This window comes from Branchiostoma floridae, chromosome 9 (assembly GCF_000003815.2).
Source record: "Branchiostoma floridae strain S238N-H82 chromosome 9, Bfl_VNyyK, whole genome shotgun sequence".
In the NCBI taxonomy this organism is placed as follows: Eukaryota; Metazoa; Chordata; class Leptocardii; order Amphioxiformes; family Branchiostomatidae; genus Branchiostoma; species Branchiostoma floridae.
Genome location: NC_049987.1, coordinates 2,423,861 through 2,444,568, shown reverse-complemented (window position 1 = coordinate 2,444,568; position 20,708 = coordinate 2,423,861). Strand labels below are relative to the sequence as shown.

The window sequence follows — 20,708 nt, the reverse complement described above, 5'->3', positions numbered from 1 at the left end:
CATGAGAAACTTGTTTACATACTGTAGGGAAAGGTCAACTAGATCAACGCGACAAAGCGAATCCAACCTACTATACTTACCCATGGTCCACAGAGAAGCGTTTCGAAGGTCTATAACGTACTCTGGCACAGTTCTGTGGAATAGTCTTAGGCAGAACTTGAGGCAGGCTTTATCGTCGTTTAAGAACTTGACTCGACTAGAAATTATGTAACTATGGACTATGAGATGGACTGATATTATGTTGAATACGAAAGGATCTATGGAATGTTGAATTGTATCTTTTGTGTAAGTTGCATTGTATTTAGAAGGTATTTAGACCTCTGACCTCCCCCACCCTTGAAATCTTGAAAAACAGCTCAGGCCGGATGATGTATCAAGGTTAAATAAAGGTTGAAAAAAATATCTGATACGTCCCAGCTAACGTTGGACCTCACCTTAACAGGCTAAACCAAAGTTGGATGAGCGAACGACAGATAAATCGGGCGGGCCAGCTGCCAAGCGGCCGGCAACCGGAGGGTCGTCTCAACAATTGCATCAAGACGAACAGCAGACCAAAGAGAAGATCAGACAGGAGCCTGTACATAAACACGATCACAATGAGACTCGGGAGGCAATACCAGGGTTGCCGAGCAGAAACTGTGTGGCCAAGTTGGGTTTTCTTGTGGTGAGTAGCTTTGTACAGAATGCGTTTTAGCACGAACGGACGATGAGAGAACGGAAGATACATAGAATAGCTGACCTCATGCTTATCTCCTACAAAGATGTCGGTGATATTTGTGGATTTGGATCCCGGAACAATGACTATCATGATTCAGCATCAGTGCCAACTGAAGATAACAAGTTGCACTGACGAGAGTAGTATGGTGTGAGTTTTTGGCCCTGCACGAAACGTGTTTCAATACACTTGGATTTCCAAATCTACACTGCCATATCTTTGATCATGTAAAGAGTACTTTAGAAAACCTTTTATAAGAGCCTTTCATGGTATTTTTTGTCTCTTCCGACGCATCGCAGTACACAAGTTTTATTTCATTAACCCCCTCTTCCCCGTATTATTCTAACGGTGGTAACAAAACATTGAATGGTTCTGAGTGAACAAAAAGTCTCATATTCAGTCTCTGGCCTACAGTATTGAAAAAAAGTCACACGACTATGGAGTAATTATAAAGTGTTAGAGCAGAAGTGTACACTACTGAGCACACTGAGGACTCAGAAATAAAAGCAGCATGCGCTCACGTGCAATAAAGGCCAGTGAACACCAATAGAAATCTGCATTGGGAATAATTTAAAATTTAGTAAGCTCATGGTGTCATAGTCTCATCCGTGAACATTCCAGGTCATAAAAACTCACCTAACAGTAGCCTGATATCTCGAGTGTCCAAAAGTCTGATTAAAAAAAAAAGTTCTGACCAGCGAAACTTATCGCAGCTGTCAAATATGCCACCATCATGGCTTCTCATGACGTCAACTTAGGAACTGACCACTTCAAATTAGGGGTCATCACAAGCCTAAAAATTGACCAAAACCTTGTTTTTTCCGAATCCGAATGTCTGCACCATACACTGTCTCACCAATATGAAATGTTTCTTACATTTTCCTGCTACAAGTCGAAAATTGTCTAAAATACTGTAATGGACTCGAATTGGGCCTTCTGCGGCTGCGTCAAACAGTTCAAAGGCTGGTAATGATACTTAGGCCCTTGAAAACTCGACAATGACAATGTTTGTAAATTAAATATATAAGTCAATAGCTACTCACAGCGCCTTTGAGAACCAACTCAACAATGTTTTAAAATTCAATAGATAAATCAATGACTACTCATTCTCACTGACCTTTACTGACAGAGACCACAGAGGACCTGATTAAAGACAACTACGAGCTTCTATCGAAGAGACTACAAGTTGAAAGACTGATCCCTCAGTTCATTCAGAAACGTCAACTGGACTTTACCGACAAGCAGGTCATCATGAGCAAAGTAACGACACAAAGCAGGGCCGAGGCTCTACTGGATCTCCTGATTGTAAAGGGAAAGTGTACCCTGAGATGTTTGTGGAGAATTTGACGAGAGGAGACCACCAACACATTGTAGATCAACTAAAGCGGACAAGCACACAAGATGAGCCAACAGAAGGTGACTTACACGTTTTCACTGATAGATGATCTGGTTTTCAAACCATTCATTAAAGTTATTATTTTTGTATTGGAGTTAAAGATAGAACCACACGGGTAGACGTCTTGCAAATTCGATTGAGGGGGATGGCTGTTGATTAGTAGGAAAACACTTCATAAAGAAAATGTTCTCAAGTAGTGCTGATTATGTCACAGGTCTATAACAAAAATTAGTATTGATATTAACATCGGAACCTGCATGAAGTAATTGTTAATCAACGATTTATTTTGACAGTCAATACGACTGGAGATCCCATTTAAACTCCTCAACTAGGAACTATATCTGCTTATAGCTTTTTCATCTTTCATGATACAGGTGGAAAGAAGAAAACCAAAAGGCGACATGGAAGCCAGCTTAGCGACAACGGTACTCCAGCAAAACGACCAAAGCAAGGTATTGATAAATTCATACTAACCGAGTAAGCATGATGGATGTTTTCAATGGTTATATTTTATTCAAAACAGTAAAGAAAAACAGTGCTCTCGAATCGCTAACAATTCAATGAAAAGGAACGCATTTTCATAACCTGAAAGCTCTGTTACAGCATCGGCAACTGAATAAATGTTTGCAACGAATTGGATTTAGATTCATCACACTAGACTAGCTATCGATGAAAGAGGCTGTTACCAGTATTACCGAACCATAATCAGACCTGGTGCAGTTTTCTCAATGTGTGATCTGTTGATTCCTTGAACACCAGATAAATATCTGAATTTTTTGTCCTCTTGGCCCAGTTTGCAGGAATCACATAGTATGTTACCTTAAAGTCTTCTCATCTCCTTTACTTATCTAGGTAAACAAGAATTGGAGCCCAAACTGTGTATTTTGTTTCAGTTAAAGTGTCAACGTATTTTGACAAAGTCGTTGATGGCGTCAGTTCCGATTGGGACGACTTGGCCCGAAAGCTGAACTTCACCGAGAACCAGATAAAGGTAATAGCGGAAATGAGACCTGACCAAAACAGGCGGTGTAGGGAGATGCTGTGGACGTGGAGGAACAGGGATGGACAAGCTGCAACTCTTCAGGCCCTGAAGAAGGCTCTCATCAACATCAAACAGAAGCATCTGGCAGAGAGGCTGGAAGGTACGCACTTCGGTACTTGCATGTATTAGTAAACACGTTCTTCTCTAGTCAATGGCTGGTTTGTTTTAATTACTGCGTAAGAATATGGCTGCCTTTGTCTATGAATAGGTTCTGGTGAATCATTGTCACCATTCTGTCGTTTCAGATTCTTCAGACTCATCGGAATCTTCGGATGACTAGTCTACTTAGTCCCCTACACATACAAGATCGAACCAGCAGCGGTAGATGCGTCCGTATCGATGGCAAATAATTATGAACATATTGTAGCCAAGTGATTTGCAATGTAAATATATGCGCACTAGAGGTCTTTTAGTTTTTGCCTAGTGCAAAATCTTGACAAGTGATTTCAATTGTGCTGAAATATTGTATGTTTTTTTAAATACAAAATATTGTAAAATGATTTGCAAGAGTTTTCCTTCCAGAAAATGGCTGCTATAAGACTTATACCCTTTGTCTAAATATGCTGAGACTGTTGTACATTTGGTTATAGACGTATGATTTTAAAGAATGAAAAATGTTGTAACGCTACAGTCTGTTTTATACACAAGCTGATTGCCGGGAATACCATTGTTTTCATTTCATTATGTATATTCGATGACATGATTTGTATAAGGTAGTTTATTCACTGTTACTGTGTGTGTTATAAATCAATACAACTCAAATAATATCGGCTTGTTTGAATTCCATCCTCCTCTTCACTATCACCAAGACGTAATTGTGAGCTATGGTAAGAATATGTTTTTTGAATAAGGTTTTGCTCTTGGTACCAGCAATAAATAAAGGGAAAATTAATTCATTACTGCCTTTGATCGCCTATCTTAGTAACCCCTATAGATGCTAAACATGACAGATGGCATACCGCTTTTTGATTAAACACAAAATACGAAGTACATACACAGTGGTGCTGTACTTAAGCTACGAGGTTATGTGAACAAGAACTTCCAAAATGTGCGCGTGGAAAGAACCCTACCGTGAGTGTGTGTGTGTGTGTGTGTGTGTGTGTGTGAGTATGTATGTGTGTGTGTGTGTGTGTTCGTAAGGTGTAATCTGACGAGTCAAAGATATATTGTAATGGGCAATCCTTCAGTGCACAGTAACATCTTCCACGGATATAGTAGATAATGCACACCCTCACTCAACTCTTTTGAATTTCAGCACATTTATGTAGGATTGTGCATAAAGTTATTGTTGATCCACTCTTACTCTGATAGTCAATGCAACGGGTGAGCATATCTAAGAACCTAAAATCGGAAATATATCTACTTAGACTTACCATGTTTCATTGATTACGGGTGCAAAGAAAAAGGCGACGTGGAAACCATCTCAGCAACAGCAGCCAAATGATTCGATGTGAAAACCTTTACCAGGCATATACCCCATACTACATCTTGGTAGCGTTTAATCAGCATTCCTGACCCCCCTCCCCCCATAATTTACTATAACGTGATTCTCCAGTGACAACTGTTATACTATAGCCAATTGGACACTCATGTTCTGTTTTGAGGTAACTGAATCTCGGTGCACTATTTACTGCCTTCTCTCTCCTTTAACATAACAAGAGAATCCAAGCTTGACGCCTGTTAACATTGGTGACCTTGAATATTGATACAATCCATCCAGGCGTTCTTGAGTAATGCTGGCCTTCTAAAGACATACAAACATACACACGTTATCCAAAAGATACCCTTCTTGGCGAAGGTAATAAAGTTGTATTCCTTATGAAATCTATGAGTGGTCAGGTATGTTGGACGAATGAATACACCAACATGCAGATTGCAGTGTATGGTACACTGAGTAGAGTCTTCACATCTTCATTGACTGTAAAATTGACTTTGGTATCCGCTTCTGATATTTTGTTGTTGTTCTTGCAATCTACGGCATTTCACAGCTGCTTTGTAATTTTTTGCAGTATGGTTAATTTCTTTTAATCGCCCGAAAATTGATGCGAACGAGAATGTCATCCATATAATCAAATCAACATGGCCTGACTGCAATCTCTTCCTGTGAGAATAGCAAGAATAGCGACCATGCGTGTAGTGGTTTTCAATGTCAACCAAAGGTCCTTTTCTCCATATGATGTGATTGCGTCATCCTTGTCAGGTTGACTAGATGACACGCAATGTTGTTTGAGGCGTTCAAATGACCGGTCGTGTCAATTAAAAGTTCAACCAATTTGACGAGAGAGTTGCCCCGCCCACCCCGCCATGGCGGACATGCCCCCTCTCATTGTTCAGACCACTGCTTGCCATTCTCCCATTGGTTGACATGTTAATTTGATTGACAGGATCGGACATGACATCAACAACGTTTTAGACACATTATAACCTGATATGACCGGTCATAACCTGATATGACCGATAAGCTTGGTCAGACTTTGCCCCGTCAACTACAATGCAACCTGGTTGTATGGGCAGGTTGATTATAGGCCTAGGGAAAATTAGTTGTGTTTAGTTTAATTTAAAAAGGAGGGTAGATAGAAATTCTTTTTCTTTATATTTCGGCTTAACTGATCCAACATACAATAATGTAAACTAAAGATCATGAGGACATTCCTTTGTATTATCATTATCATGTTTTAATGAAACAGATATACAAGAAAGATAATGGACTAGGGTCGGCCAGGTAACATTTTGCACACTGTTTCTTGTTTTCTTCGGCCTTTGTCATGCTAAACATTTAAAAACACTATGTAGTGGTTTTATGAACATTAATAGTAAGTTGATTGTGCAAAAAAATTTCAAAGCACAAAGCATGGCATCTATTGATATACAAATAGAAAGCATGGCATCTATTGATATGCAGTTCTATAAGGCTAATCAACTTAACACAAGGGTACATAGTATGGGACGAACACAAGAAGCAAGCGGGTAGTTTTTCTTTGAATTTAAAATTTTCAGGATAACAGATCAAATGACAACGGCCAGTTGTTACAAAAATAGAAGAGCCTGCTAGTAGACTACAAAACAGCTCATGGCACGATCCTAGCGTGCGTTGACTCCAAGGTTATGTCACTCTACCTATATTTGAATACGTCAGATAAAGGTGTTGTTCTACAGTGGATTGTTTGATGTCCAAAGTCAAGCCATGTATTACGTCAGCTGTTTGGGACAAAATCTTGCAACCATTCACCTTTAGTTTTAGTTTTACCTTGGTTTTACACACTGTAGTGCTTTTGAAGTGATGCTGGTCAAGGAAACGCTCTTGTCTTCAGAATAATGAAGTTGTTGTCCATTTACCTCTGCTCGGCTGTAGTTAGCCTAGCTACGTCACAAGCAATGTGGAACCAAGGTGTACCGGACGCTACGGCACAGTTCAACGTGCTAGACTCTTTGTTTAGATCACATGGACTTCTTCAGAAGAAAATTGCAGACGCCATTCTCGGTTTTAGCACCGTGAACTGGACGGATGTCTCCATTCCCGCCCAACCTACCGGCAACATCAGCCAGCAGTGTCAGAAAGATGTTGCACAGTACGAAGCAGACTTGTTCCAAGGGAAGAATTACGCTCTTCAAAGTAAGTGAAGTCTACATCATCATATAATTTTGCGTTCTGCCTGGTATTTCTATTACAGTATAGCTTCACATAGTACCCCTTGACTGACTGCCTTCAGCACATTCTAATAACTAGAGAAAAAACTTTCACACGTGCAAACCTTGGAAAAATGCCAGTTTATTTTAAAGCACTTGTTTATCATATCATAGACCGTGTATCATGTGCACATGCCCGAGCGACCGAGAGACTTGACTACCGGTTCCGAGGTCGAGAGCCATGGATTGCATTTCCCGGCACTCCTGGATAGACCTTGAGTCTGTGAGAAAGACACTTAACAAGACTATCCAGGTGCAAAATGGGCATCTGACTTCGGTTGGGGAGGTAAAAGGTAGCGGAAGAGAAGGAATTAGCTTCACCCTTACAGTGCCGTGTCGTATAACAACCCACTGCCCCTACGGCCTCAAAAAAGGCTCAGGGGCTAGCTTTCAAAGTTCACAAACTTTACATGTCACATGTACCTCAGGCATTTTCCTAAAACAGTAAATGTTAATTGGATTCTACTCCAAAGAATCGCAAAGAAATAATCTAAAGGGACTGAGACCATTCCAACAAACTGATTTAAGTTGTCATTCAAATGGAACAGCGTCAACAGACGCAGAATGTATACAGGCCTGATCTTTTTACCTTTGGTTCCAATAGTCGAGAAGTCATTTAGGGTCATGACGTCATGCAGTGGTTAGGGCAGATTGATTAAGTTATGTGGATAACATCCCCGGGGGCGTTATTAACGTTATAACTTGTTATTTATCTGCATTATGACCACGCCATTATTAACGCCACCAATAGCTACAGACATGCAATTTCTTTAGACACAACTGCATGGTCTTGCAAACAAAATTAAAGATACTCAAGGAACTGGATATGAGTTTTGTGAATCGAACGTTCAGACATATATAGCCATGTTTTATGTTGCATAGTTATTTGCAAAATGCTTGAATAACAGCCCTTCTCTCTCTCTCTGTCCCTCGCTCCCCTTTCTCTTCTCTCTCTCTCCCCTCTCTTTCCCGTCTTTGTAACTCGATCCCCTCTCTCCCTAACCGTCTCCCTATCCCTCTCTTCTCTCTCCGCTCTTGGTAACTCTCTCCCCTCTATCTCCTACCCCCTCTCTGACTCTTTTAAACATATTTTCTAAACTTCTAAATTTCTAAATTTTTCTTAACTTTTTTAACTCTCTCTCCCTCTCTCTTTCTCTCCCTCTTCCTCTTTATCTCTCTCCCTCCTCTCTCGCTACTCTCCCTCATTTTCTCTCCCCCCTCTCTCTCTCACTCATTCTCTCTCTGCTCCCCTCTCCGTCCCTCTCTCTCTTACAGTGCTGGACTCAGGCGGAAAACCACCCAGTGGAATCTTGAACGGGAACTTGTTTTGGCTGGGCAGCTACTCGCAATGCGTGAACATCACGAGGAAAGGCTTCAACATCACCTTCGACGGGAAGTTCTACCTGGCCACGCTGGTACCTGTACCCCAAGCAAAGCAATCTCAACAACTTACAGAAGTGAGCAGCACAGCTTGACCTTATGTGACATTTTTTTAAATCACATGGCCTTATGTGAATGTTTGAGAGACATCCATCAGTCTTCCTAACATGTTTTACACAAGCAAGTGACGCTAAAGAAGAGTGATGGATGTCACTCAAAACGCTCGGAAGTGATCTTCTAATTTTATCCAGTTGTAGACTCGAGAGATTGAATTAAGGGTTAGTGACCCGCCCCGAGGTGTATATGGTGTCATAACGCCTGGTCCTTTGCTAGAACCACCGAATAAAACCACCGAGGGAGCGAAGCGAACGAGGTGGTTTTATGAGGTGGTTATAGCAAAGGATCAGGCGTTATGACACCATGTACACCGAGGAACAAACTTATATACTTCTGTATGACGCATAAATCCCTTGGTACCATACGCGTGAATTCCTTTGTCGAATTTGTTCTTTGGTACATACATTTAAAAGGAGATTACAGATTGCATTTTGAAACCAAAATTTCCACAGAAAATATTCGAAACATTGTAGTCTTTGATTGGCTCTTTAGAACAACAAAACATTATCAACGTTAAAGAAGGAGCCATCCCCCTCTTCTTGCAGTCTGTACTTATTCCCTCTGCTCTGGAATATGTTTCGCTCCTTTTGATTGACCAATGCCTTCATATGCTTTGTGTATCGCTCCTTCTGATTGGTTAGAATGAATCAACACCGGCGCCGGTGTCGATTCATTCTGACCAATGAGAAGGGCGATACACGCCGGGCTGGCGGGAATCTAAGTATTACGGCGTCATAACCAACGTGGAACGGGGCCTTCTGATTGGTCCGCGGCGCCTGGCTATATGATGATTGTCTTTAAACATTGGTAACCTGCATGCTTATATTGAACCTTAAAAGTTTATAAATACAACACTGCATGCATATCGTCTGTAACATTCTTTTTGCCTGTTGTCAAATGCTGTGCAAACATTCACCTAGATGCACGCTGAAGAACGGTGCTAGGATGACCTATTGTTCCTTTGTCAGTCTTTTCCCTTTGGGTTCGCTCAACATCAAAGACGCTCGTTAAGTCTGAAGATTTTCAGCGTTTGTGCGATTCAGAAAAACGGGAACGAAATACGCAGAGTCGAATTACATATAAATTGTGCCATGCATGATTCCAAAGCGATAAAGAATTCTGAACTCAGATCGGTAGTCCTAGGAAAGTGAATGGCTGTCTAGAGTAAGACGTGTACGGCCACAAGGTCTAGGGGAGGAGATACCCCTTGACAGCGAGACATTTGTTTACAACTTTCTTACAACAATAAACCAATAAATCTTTATTGCACGACAACTGTAACGATGCAATGTATGTCAAGTTCTATGGCAGTACATACAGAAGAATTTAAGACTACGCCATAATTAATTGAACAATGGTAAAGAGTTCTATATAACGATTGAACTCCTCATGCCGTTATTTTGCAGGGTGTGCCCATCTTGCCCGGTTCGCCACTAAACTTAATACTCGGCGTCTGTGTACCCAGCTCCTGCAGTCAACATGACGTCATTCAGAGACTAGATGGGAGTGAGTACTGGTCAAAGATCGTCAATGTGCCTTCGCTAAGCGGGTATGCCACTGGACTGCGCCAGATTGCGCTAGGAATTCGCAAGTTGTCGCCTAAAATTGCGAATTTTCTGGAATGTCACTATTTGTTATTGATAAATTTCGTAAATGAGCGCAATTCATGACGCGATATTACACAACCTCATTACTGAAAATCTCTTTTAGATGGCTTTTAGTCATTGTACATTTGGGAAGTTTAGTAAATTTTGTTGAAGTTTATTACTGTAACATTACATAATAAATTAGGCTTTAACAACAAAACGCAATGAACTCAAGGAATTCCTGTGTTAAAAAGAATTGAATTGTAGTTTTTGTGGCTCTTTTCTGTCCTGCCTTCAAAACAATGACAAGTCGTCTCTTTGTTTCAGGTATCTACTGGCGTTTCCTTGTCCAACACGGAATACTTCAGGTGACGTCAGCCTATTCACAGGAATCCCCACCTATCCAGAGCGTCACCATTGCTGCAATGTGAGCCAGTATATTTTGGCGACGCTCTCAGGGAGCGAGCCTAACAGTATAATCATGTGTGCAGTTTGCAAGAATTTTAGGGATCGCAGGCATCACTTTGTCTATACGGGCATGCGTATTTCTTTCTTTAGCATTCAAAGAAACTCTCTGTAGATGACGTCTTAGCAAGAGGAACACATCCGAAAGGAAACTGTTCTAAAAAGAGGTGCGAAATTCGAAGGAAACTATTCTAGCAAGATGGACGGCCGCATTTTAGACGTCGATAGATATACATATGCATTGTACGTGGAAACTTTGCACAATTGACCACGTTTCCTTGCATGTTACTACTGCTGCAATGGGTGCAAATATTTCTTTCCTCTCCATTCGGCTTACAATAGCTTGAAATTGACTATATGGATACCTATATCCTTTTTCTACACACCGACATATCCTTCTCCTCTGTTCTTTGTACAGCTGCATCTGTGGTGTTATTCTCTTCCTCCTCACAAGTGGCACCATTTATGACGTCATCATTCACCAACCAAGACTGTTGTTGGTCAAAGCTAAGAAGGTAAAGTAATGGATGCCTAAAAAAATTCCCCTCCCACGCCTTCGAAATACGACCCTTAGTGTGGATATTTGCAGATAAATTTGCTGTAGATATCTCATTCTTTTGCAGATTCAGTTTATTTCTTTCACTAGGACATACATATCGCATACTTGCGGGTTTCAATGATTCTTGGGGGGGGGGGGGAGAACACTGACATAGAATAACATGGCATCAGAATGAGAACAAAAAAGGTCGACTTACATAAATAAACGTTTAAGATTAAAAGGAATTTCAATTAATCAAGATTACTTACAATAATAACCATGCGTGATCGCCCTGAACTCAGATCATTATAACTGAAAGTTGAACGGTAAATCAACCTAAATATAAAGTAAAGGAGTTGGCATATCAATTTATAGAAAGTTAGTGCAACATCTGTGGCATAAGAAAGTCCTGTGAAAAGACAAGCACATTCTGGCTCCTTGACTGTACATAACACAGCTATAAGAGGAGAGATTCCAGCTGTAAATCTTTGTAATGACACCTAATAGTAATAATACTATTTCTTATACAATTTTGAAGGAGAGTGAAGCACAAGACCATGACATTGCCATGGACGTTTCCGCACCCGACGAGAAAACGCCGCTGGTGAACAAGACCCCACGTGACCTCACTTCAGCTCCAACAGAAGGTAGACTTTTTTTAACTTTCCAAACATTTGAACATATTTTTGAAACAAAATATGCCAGGCAATATTTTAGGAATGTTAACGTCGAATCTAGTAAAGCGACTAAACAATGTCTTAAATATTCTTATGATATCAAACATGATTAGCAGTAAGTCTGTTGTGGAAAAAAAAAACGTTATACTATACTGTTGGAATTATGACGACATTATGACGTCATCTGAGTTTTGTAACATTACATTAAGGAAAAAGTCAATCTAACTAACCAAAAAAAGACTTACCGGAATTTTCAAATCAATGAATTAGTCTTCTTTCCAATCTCTCGGGAATCTTGTAACGTCAGCAACGGATCAAAGGTTGTTGGAAGTCGGGATCGTCCCTCGTCCGGGTTGAGAGAAGAGTATACGTGTGATTGATTGATTGATTGATTGATATCAGCAGTGTGGTTTTATATTAACTGTCCTTCAACTGTTCCATCAACCACAGGTATGACCGTCCGTATCCTCCTGTGCTTCTCCCTCTACACCAACATCGGGAAGCTGCTCAGCACCAAACAGGCGCCCGGCAGCATCAGGTGTCTCCACGGCATCCGCTTCATCAGTATGACCTGGGTCATACTGGGGCACACCTACTATTTTGGAACTTTCGGCCTGGCACTAAAAGCAGGTATGTAATGTTATTATTGGAGCACCTAATGTTAACTGAATAATTTCTTGATAGATATCTTCATTTTCGTTATAGTTATCATTATTATTATCTTATTATTGTTCAAGTTAGTACTGAAGAGTTCAAGCTGCGTATCCGGACAGATCTATTTCATTCACTCACAACAGGAAGGTTCCCTACTCTTTTCAATAAGTTTGGTGGGACCTCCAGAGGTGACACTAACCGAAGCTAGATACTCATGATCATTTACACCTGAGTGAAGTGAGGAAAGTCGTGTAAGAGCAAAAGGTCGATGATATATTATCGGATTTGAACCTAGGACCTCTATGTTACGGGCCAAAGTCCTTGACGTTTGCGCCAGACGCCCCTCCATTTGTAATCAAATTGAATCTGCACTTCCAGACAACTTGCTGGAATCTTCTGAGATCATGCAATCATTTACGTTTCAAGCCATCAGAAGTGCCACCGTTTCCGTAGACTCTTTCTTCTTTCTCAGGTAAGGTAATTTTCTTTACTCGATGGTTATTACGTGAGAGAATTATATTTTGGCGACGCTCTCAGGGAGCCAGCCTAACAGAACAACAGTGTGTGTAGTTTGCAAGAATATTAGGAACCGTACGCGCAGATATAATTTTGCCAGTCCGGGCATACGTAGTTCTTTCTTAGCATTCAAAGAAATGTCTGTAGATAACGTCTCAGAAAGAGGAACGAATCCGGAAGGAAATTTTTTAAGAATTAGAAAGATGGACGAATCGATAAGGGGAATGGTCTTGAAAGATTCTTGAAGGAGGGACGAATCCAGAAGGACACTGTTCTAGAAAGAGGGACATATCCGGGACGTATATATATTCTTAATTACCCACAGATTAACTCTTATAGCTTTGGAACACAGGAAAGAAAGTTCACCTCTTTTTAAACCGTCTCTTCCAGTGGACTCCTGATGTCATATCTTCTACTAAGGCAGATTGGAAAGAGCATAGAGAAAGGAGAATCCATTCCGTACGGGATGTTGTATTTCCACAGATATTGGAGGTAACCATATTCCAAAGACTTTCCTAAACACATACATGAAATTATGTTTACATGAATAGCACACGTAAAAAGTACACGTTCGTCTATATATTGAAGAAGCATTGTTGTTACAATAAGACTTAAAACAGCTTAGTTTACTTGTGTTGGTAGAAGTCTTTCTAGATTAAAGTTGAACTTCAATATCCAACACAAAAAAATGGACAAAGCAAAAGTTTTGGCTGCTCCATTCTAGGCATCGTGTCTGTTTTCAATCACTGTCATGCCGATGTCCTTATGCCCCTGTCGCATTATCGACATATGGATGGAAGATAGGCCATATATTTAAGATCGACAGAGGGTAAATGCAATGCGCGTATTTTTCACATGAAAACCATTCCTGTCACATATAAGCCATACTTTGTAACTTGTACAATTGTTGTGCAATAAAGTTATTATTATAAGCGAGGCTCGGGTGATTGCCACAGAATCGTCGTCCGATTGATTTTCGCCAAATGTGACAGAGGTATTAGATTGGGACGTGTAGCCGGAGTCTATTGTTCACCGTGCTTGTCAAATTGCGAAAAGACCTCGTGAACCTGTAAATACTGTACATATAGCGTCTGTTATGGCCAGTAGAAGATAAGCTCTTCAGTGAGCTAAACTGAATAGAAATCACTTTGTCTTTCTTTGCCTACCTCAGGTTAACACCTACCTACCTGTTCGTCATGATGCTGTGGACGTGGGTACTTCCTTATATGTTCTCTGGTCCCTTCTGGCCGCCAGCTCCCATTGATCCAAACTGTGGACAAAACTGGTGGACGAACCTGTTGTATATAAACAACGTGGTGAACAATGATAAGATGGTACGCATATCTTTGTTTTGATGGCATACAAATACCAATCATAAAAACTTCCTGTTTTTGATTGGATAAGTATGACTCAATTAATACATAAACTTTTTATTGCTTAACAATCTTGAAGGTTGATGTGATAAACTGTTACAACATTATGCAAATGAGGACCTCATTGCTGTTATAAGTGAGAAACACTCATAAATATCAGTCACAAAGGCAAAGACTATTTAGTGGAGGTATGAGGTCTTGGAAGTTTTGTGTATCGCGTATATTTTGTGCGAGTTGTCAAATCTAGAGATATGATCATATCTGATTATTTTGATACGGATATTGTACACCCTACCCAGGCTCTTAAAAGTGATTGTAGAAATGTAAATGGCTTATCATTTATTTCATGTTTATTTTATATTTTTATCTCGAGTGTATGGGCTGGACCTGGTACTTGGCCAATGATATGCAGTTCTTCGTCATCGGAGTTCCTCTCGTCTATGCAGTGTACAGGTGTGTCTGATGGTTTTACCTCATTGTTTCGAAATCTATAACTAAATATTGTCATTATTACAGACAAAGAGGTAACTTTTTGGTTATTCTGACTCAATTAAATACTACACTGATGCGCAAACATCGCTAAGGCCAATTTTATTTTATTTAATGATATGAATAGCATCCTCTTGGAACCTCAAAACTGATGCGAGCATGCAAAAAATGTTTGGCAAAAACAAAAAGTTGCGCTCATTATGCCAGTGAAGTCTTGCCTACTGCGCAGGGGATAGCCGTATTCAAAAACCCCTAAGTACAACACGAATTGTTTAAACATTTCTCACTATTCAAACAAGCGTGCGAAAGTTTGGCCAAGAAAAAAAAAGCTGCACTCATTATGCCAGTGGTCAATAGGGTTGAACAAATGACTAAACGCATAGAATATGTATAACGAACCATAGATTTTCCCTTTATCTTGTAATTTCATATCTTCTTTGGAAATGGTAAGACGTTTCAGTGGCATCCACTACCTGTCTTCTTGGCACTGGGCAAGATCTGTTGTAAAACAGGCGACCATGTATTTGTCTTTGTTAGTTCTGATTTTCAGTTTCCAGAGGTGATGTTGATTTTGATTTTTGATTTGATTTATTCGGCTGTATAATCATGAGAAATACAGCCAGGGCTACCCAACTGGCCGGAGGCTATTATCAAGGGCTAGCCCTGGTAACATTACAATATACGTTATACAATAGTATACAGTATACAACAGTATTAACGATACATGTAACTTTGACTACAGAGGCGATCCGTGTTTGGTAACTCGCTAGGATGCATCACCATTTTCTGACTTTGCTTTTGGATCTTGTCTTTATTGTTTACTGTTGGTAAATTTGTTTATTTCACAGATGGAAGAAACTGGGGATTGCCCTGTTGCTGACCCTCCTGTTGGTGAGCTTCGTCACCACAGCAATCATCTGTCTACATTATCATTTTACCATAGCGACTGGGTAAGGTGTACCTACGTATACTGTGCAGAAAGTATGTAGTGGAACGAAATGGAACGAAATTTCGCATCGGTTACGTTCCATTCAACCACGTTTCAGCATATTTGCATAATTTTGTCCTATTTCTAGTGTTTGTGAACTGTACAACCAAGCTGCTCAATGTCTGCTAAGTTCCCGAAACCATCTCAAGCTAGACCCTGTAAAGAGTATGTAGGGACATCTACTTTCTATGTAGTATCAATTTTATATAATGTACCTTTTAAAATCCGTTTAATACATATTTTTCTGTAAAAGACAGAAAAGCATATGACTAAATTCATGCCCCTTTGTGCTCGAAGCCTACCTGTGCTTTAACTCTGTTTAGACGTAGTTTTGAATGGATAGAGGTTACAATCTACGTATCATACCGGACCTGTTACCTCCATGAGACACTGTACTATGTTGGTGTATTCTTTGTCTTTTAACACTGTTATAGATTTCATTGTCAAAGGCCATCATTTACCAAAGTTCGTTGTGATTTTACTTTTGTACGGATTTGGAAATCGCCGTTAGAAAAGATCATCTTTTGTGGACATTCGCATTCTTTCTACTTCTCCAGGGACCAAATCCACTACTATTTCGTGCCGTACTGTCGTATCGGACCGTACCTGGTAGGGGTCGCTGTTGGCTGGCTGCTGACTAAGATGAGAAGGAAAGAGACAAGAAACACGGTGAGCTCACTTATTGGTGCGCCCGTGAGCCTAAACACATGGTCAACGATATATCGCAATTTTAAACTTTATATCCGTACACAAAATAAAGCGCTTATATACCAACAAGCTTTTGATCAGTCTTCTGATCCCTATCAAGTTGAAATGACCCAGAGCCTAAGTCACACATCCGGCACGGAAGTGTGACGTCAGCAAAGGGTCAAAGGTGCTTGGATGTCGGTATCGGCCTAAGTCTCGGTTGAGGTAGCAAAACACAGTTTTCGGTCTATGGGGATTTCTATAGTTAAGGGCCTCAAGGTGACTGGCTTTGACGCGGAAAAAAATATAGTAGGGTGCACTGTTGGAATACCGAAAACGGTTCGGGGTACAAGCCACAAAATATTGTAAAACAACAAAATCCTGTCGGCACATCGCCCTCTCACGCCCACTTTGAAACGCCGCTCTGCGGAGGTCACATAACTGCAGCCGACTCACACCAGAAGGGCAGTTGCGTAATGGTGCACATTTATACACGAAATAGAAAGCTTCCTCAATCCAAACCATACAGTCTCAGAGTCGACACCTCCTGTGACCACGCAGCACAGGTTATATCTGGCTGCCACTCAAATAAGGCTTTTTACCTCTCCTTCAACAATTTTATCCGTACTACTTTATGTACCCGCGTCATGGGGGTTCACGGATAAATACTGTGTTCTGCTACCTTGAGTGAAGGTTTGATGAGGGAAGGCTCTGATGTAAATGGCCTCTTTTACGGATATAAAGTTTGAAATTGCAATATAATGTTGATTACCGTCACAGATGAGCTTACATTCCAGTACATGGTCAACGACTTTCACATCAATATTGCTGTGTCAAAAATGAATAGTTGACGTGGCTGTTTACGTAGATTTCCTCATTTGAGACATTTGAGATCTAACATCTGATAAATGTCACATGTCACAAATGTCACATGTCACATTTGACATCTGATAAACATATGTTCATAAAGTAATTTGATACTATACTATACAAACTATAGCAAAACCAACATTTTTACCATGCGAAGCAGTATTGTGCTACTTTGAGCTACGTGTAAAAGCGTCATATTTAACCTCAATTGAGAATGGACGCTTTACACTTTTTACCTTATTTTAATACCAAGAAGCTAGAAAAAACTATGGTACTCGTATCAACATGTGTATATTGTTAAGCATGAATTTTACTTCGCTAAATTGGGTAAAAATGTACACATATCAGATCACTTGACCTCTTTGTGGATCGTTGGAATACTATGAATAAACTGTCGATCCAACATACTCTTCCACCTAACTCTGTTCTCCAATTTGTCAAGAGAAGGGGAGGATCATTGAGTGTGACAGTTCATTAACCTCTGCCTTCTAAGACGAAGTTAAATCCAAGAATACAGTACATGCACCATCAGTTGATTAGACATTAATGTTATGTATTCTTTCGTTTTGTATTGAGAATGTTCATGCAATTAGCCTTCGGGCATGACTTTGCAAATAAATGACTCATTAATTGTACACCTCTTTTTACCAGACGTTGAGCCTGTTGATGCCCATCGGTTGGCTCGTTGCTGCTGCCTCTGCCATGGCAGTGCTGTACTCAACATACGGTCAGTACAGCGGGACAACTTTCCAGACTGAGTCGGAGAACGTGCTGTACCTGACTGTCCATCGTACCGTCTGGGCCATGGCGGTTGGCTGGATGGTTGTTGCATGCTATTATGGATACGGCGGTTAGTTGTAAACTGATTGTCTTGATGTATGTTTGAATCCAAGGAAACAACGGAAAACTATGTGACATTTGCAAAAGCAGGCGTGGGCACCGGTACAGAAAATTCAGGTACAGCTAGGGCATGTAAACAACGTTCACTGCCTCTTTACCTTGGACTGTAGAAACTATGAACTATAATGGCACGTTATTAGTTGGACCGATAAGCACCCAAACGTGTGAACGCCTGTCAATGGGTCTAAAATCCTGATTTTTCTGGCTCAGTTTATGTCCTGCCACTTACTACTTTACGTAATGGTGCACCACAGGGTGTCGGGAAGAGGCAAGTGCTAAAGGATCGAGAAACGTAGCAAAAATAATGTTTCCCTTCCATGAAAGTAAACATAACAAGCATGGAAGTTTATCTGAGATAGTAAATTACATTATAAGGTAAAACTATGCTCCAACTAAAAATATGCACTCCCCTTCTCTTGCCTGGGACTGGGGAGGGGGCGACATCGGCATCCAACAACCTTTGATCTATTGCTTACGTCACACGTGTGGCAAGGCTCGTTTCCAGAGAGCTGATAAAAGCTGAGTAATTCAGTCGAAATTGCAGGGAGTCCAATGTTTTGGAGAAATAGTTTAACCTTTTCCATCAACATTTATGATAATAATCTTAATTGAACAGTTTCAAAAATATTACAGTTAAACTGGAAGTGAGGGCGATATTTTTAAAACTGTGAGCTGGGGTCATAAAGCGCAAGACAAAACAGTATATAATAGTACAAAACATCCTCCTAACGCCCATCCCCAACGGCGTTAGCATATGGGGCCCTGCTATCTCATGCCCTATCAGTGGTTATTATGATTGTCGCCACAAACCAGCTGTCAACCAATCAGAGAATAGGGTTTTTCTGAGCTTTTTGTTGTCGCAAGCTGTCTCGCAAAGGCCGCTGGGAAGCTATCGCTTTTATCAGCCAATCATGTTACGTATTACAGGACGTATTGCATGGTTCCGGAAGCTATCGCTTTTATCAGCCAATCATGTTACGTATTACAGGACGTATTACATGGTTCCATCCTCCTACGCCCGATCCCCAACGGCCGACTGCCCATATAAGGGTAAGCTCATTAATATTTATAAGCAGGGCGACGAGGAACTGAAACTTACTGCGGGTAGGCCATGAGATAGCAGGGCCCCATAGGCAGAGTCAGCTAGCCGTTGGGGACCGTGCGTAGGAGGATGAGTACAAAATAGAAGCTTCACTCTATAATTCATTCAATAGATGCAGTCTTCTAATTGCAATTGGACCACTATTTCCCAATGACCGTTGTGATGTGCTTTGTTCACTGCAGGAGTGGTGCACATCATCCTCTCCTGGGACGCCTGGGTGCCCCTGAGCCGACTGACCTACTGCGCCTACCTTGTACATATCCTAGTCATGTACGCAGTACACCTAACCCGGGAGGTCCCCATTCACTACTCTACCTTCACTATAGTGAGTGGACATGTATACACTTCTGTCAAAGTGTTAAGGTGACTGCATATACCAAAGTGAAGTACATTAATTGGTAAAATTTCGTACTAATCAGAGCTATAATTATAATACAGCATGTAAAAATGCAATGGAAGATACCAGCTTGACTTGTTATAGAGCTACCGTATTTTCTTTTAAGTAAGGTACGCATTTGTAACTTTTACAAATCTAAAAGGTGTCTCAAATTGTTGCCAAAGTCGGGGTGTGTACTTTATTTGAGATAGGTTATTTTACGTCTCAGCCCCTTACATTTGTTTGCCACTCATCTCAAATGTTTTGTTTTTTTCATTGTCATTTACGCCGTATATCTTCATCCCAGACCGTTTTTTTAATTAAAAAAAATATTTTTTTCGACCTGTCGGTCCATTTTTTTCTGAAAAAAAAAATCCGAGAAACAAGAAATAAATTAGGTGTGGTCTAAAATAACAAATCAGAACAGACAACACGTTTTTTATCAATGAAATCAGCAACATTGCCAACTTGCGCAGCTTCAGTGAGATACCCGCTTCAGACGCTAACTGCTCTTTAACACCTTACATTTGTATGCCTTTTTGCTGGTGCGTAGCACCAGCTTTGAGACAGGAGAAGCGGGTCTTTGGATGCATGCATGGATGGATCAAGCCCTTCTTCGCACGGTCCAGCTCCGGCCCGCACTGATTCCAGCTCCGGCCCGCACGGTCCAGCTCCGGCCCGCACGGTCCAGCTTCGGCCCGCACAGTCCCTCTTTCACTAAAAAATTGGCCAAAAAAGTTTAAGAGTTGCCCATTTTAAGAAAATTCCAGGACGACATGCAAAACTTTTAGCGCATTCGTTGGCTAACGTATTCGCCCATCCTCTGACCGATTACCCAATACCTCCCGTCGCGATACCATAAGCCAGGCACGCCTAAAAAAACTCATCAAACATTTAAGTTACCAACAATAATTCGTAACGGCAAACACATGCTTTATTCTCTGCCCAGCCCCCGGTTTCAAAATATCCCCCAAATACGCACCAGCCAGCTTTTTTTAAAAGCTTTCTTGTTTCAGATCTATTTCTTCTTGGGGCACTTGGCTGTGTCGTACGGTGTGGCGTTCCTGGTGTCTGTGGCAGTAGAAACACCATTGTTGGGACTGGAGAAGATCATCTTCAAGAAATAGCACAAGCATCATCAGTTTAAAGC

At 40.8% G+C, this 20,708-nt stretch overlaps 3 protein-coding genes across 3 annotated transcripts in view; all 3 read left to right on the top strand.

Moving 5' to 3' along the window:
- The window catches only part of LOC118422956, a 1,500-nt gene extending 806 nt beyond the window's left edge, over positions 1 to 694 (top strand). The window contains exon 2 of the mRNA XM_035830842.1: positions 443 to 694. Within this exon, the coding sequence (XP_035686735.1) occupies positions 443 to 694 (252 nt within the window). The remainder of the gene's footprint in view (positions 1 to 442) is intronic.
- A 1,158-nt stretch (positions 695 to 1,852) lies between these two features.
- Positions 1,853 to 3,614, top strand: LOC118422514 (tumor necrosis factor receptor superfamily member 10B-like). The gene is made up of 4 exons (XM_035830139.1): positions 1,853 to 2,131; positions 2,486 to 2,563; positions 3,005 to 3,253; positions 3,399 to 3,614. Exons 1-4 carry the CDS (start codon positions 2,044 to 2,046, stop codon positions 3,431 to 3,433), a joined length of 450 nt encoding a protein of 149 aa, XP_035686032.1. The 5' UTR covers positions 1,853 to 2,043; the 3' UTR covers positions 3,434 to 3,614.
- Positions 3,615 to 6,528: 2,914 nt separating this feature from the next.
- LOC118422955 (nose resistant to fluoxetine protein 6-like) lies at positions 6,529 to 20,708 on the top strand. The gene is made up of 16 exons (XM_035830841.1): positions 6,529 to 6,766; positions 8,083 to 8,297; positions 9,744 to 9,843; positions 10,251 to 10,350; positions 10,807 to 10,903; positions 11,465 to 11,573; positions 12,054 to 12,233; positions 12,636 to 12,729; positions 13,158 to 13,265; positions 13,945 to 14,107; positions 14,520 to 14,599; positions 15,484 to 15,585; positions 16,181 to 16,292; positions 17,832 to 18,034; positions 19,351 to 19,507; positions 20,575 to 20,708. Exons 1-16 carry the CDS (start codon positions 6,529 to 6,531, stop codon positions 20,683 to 20,685), a joined length of 2,169 nt encoding a protein of 722 aa, XP_035686734.1. The 3' UTR covers positions 20,686 to 20,708.

What these genes read in the sequence shown, in the direction of transcription:
- LOC118422955 (XM_035830841.1), top strand. Translation starts at nt 6,529, where the DNA reads ATGTGGAACCAAGGTGTACCGGACGCTACGGCACAGTTCAACGTGCTA. An exon ending in GACTCTTTCTTCTTTCTCAG is followed by an intron (nt 12,730 to 13,157) that starts GTAAGGTAATTT and finishes TTAAACCGTCTC; the next exon opens with TTCCAGTGGACTCCTGATGT. An exon ending in TATTATGGATACGGCGGTTA is followed by an intron (nt 18,035 to 19,350) that starts GTTGTAAACTGA and finishes GTTGTGATGTGC; the next exon opens with TTTGTTCACTGCAGGAGTGG.
- LOC118422514 (XM_035830139.1), top strand. Translation starts at nt 2,044, where the DNA reads ATGTTTGTGGAGAATTTGACGAGAGGAGACCACCAACACATTGTAGAT. An exon ending in ACAAGATGAGCCAACAGAAG is followed by an intron (nt 2,132 to 2,485) that starts GTGACTTACACG and finishes TTCATGATACAG; the next exon opens with GTGGAAAGAAGAAAACCAAA. An exon ending in TCTGGCAGAGAGGCTGGAAG is followed by an intron (nt 3,254 to 3,398) that starts GTACGCACTTCG and finishes CTGTCGTTTCAG; the next exon opens with ATTCTTCAGACTCATCGGAA.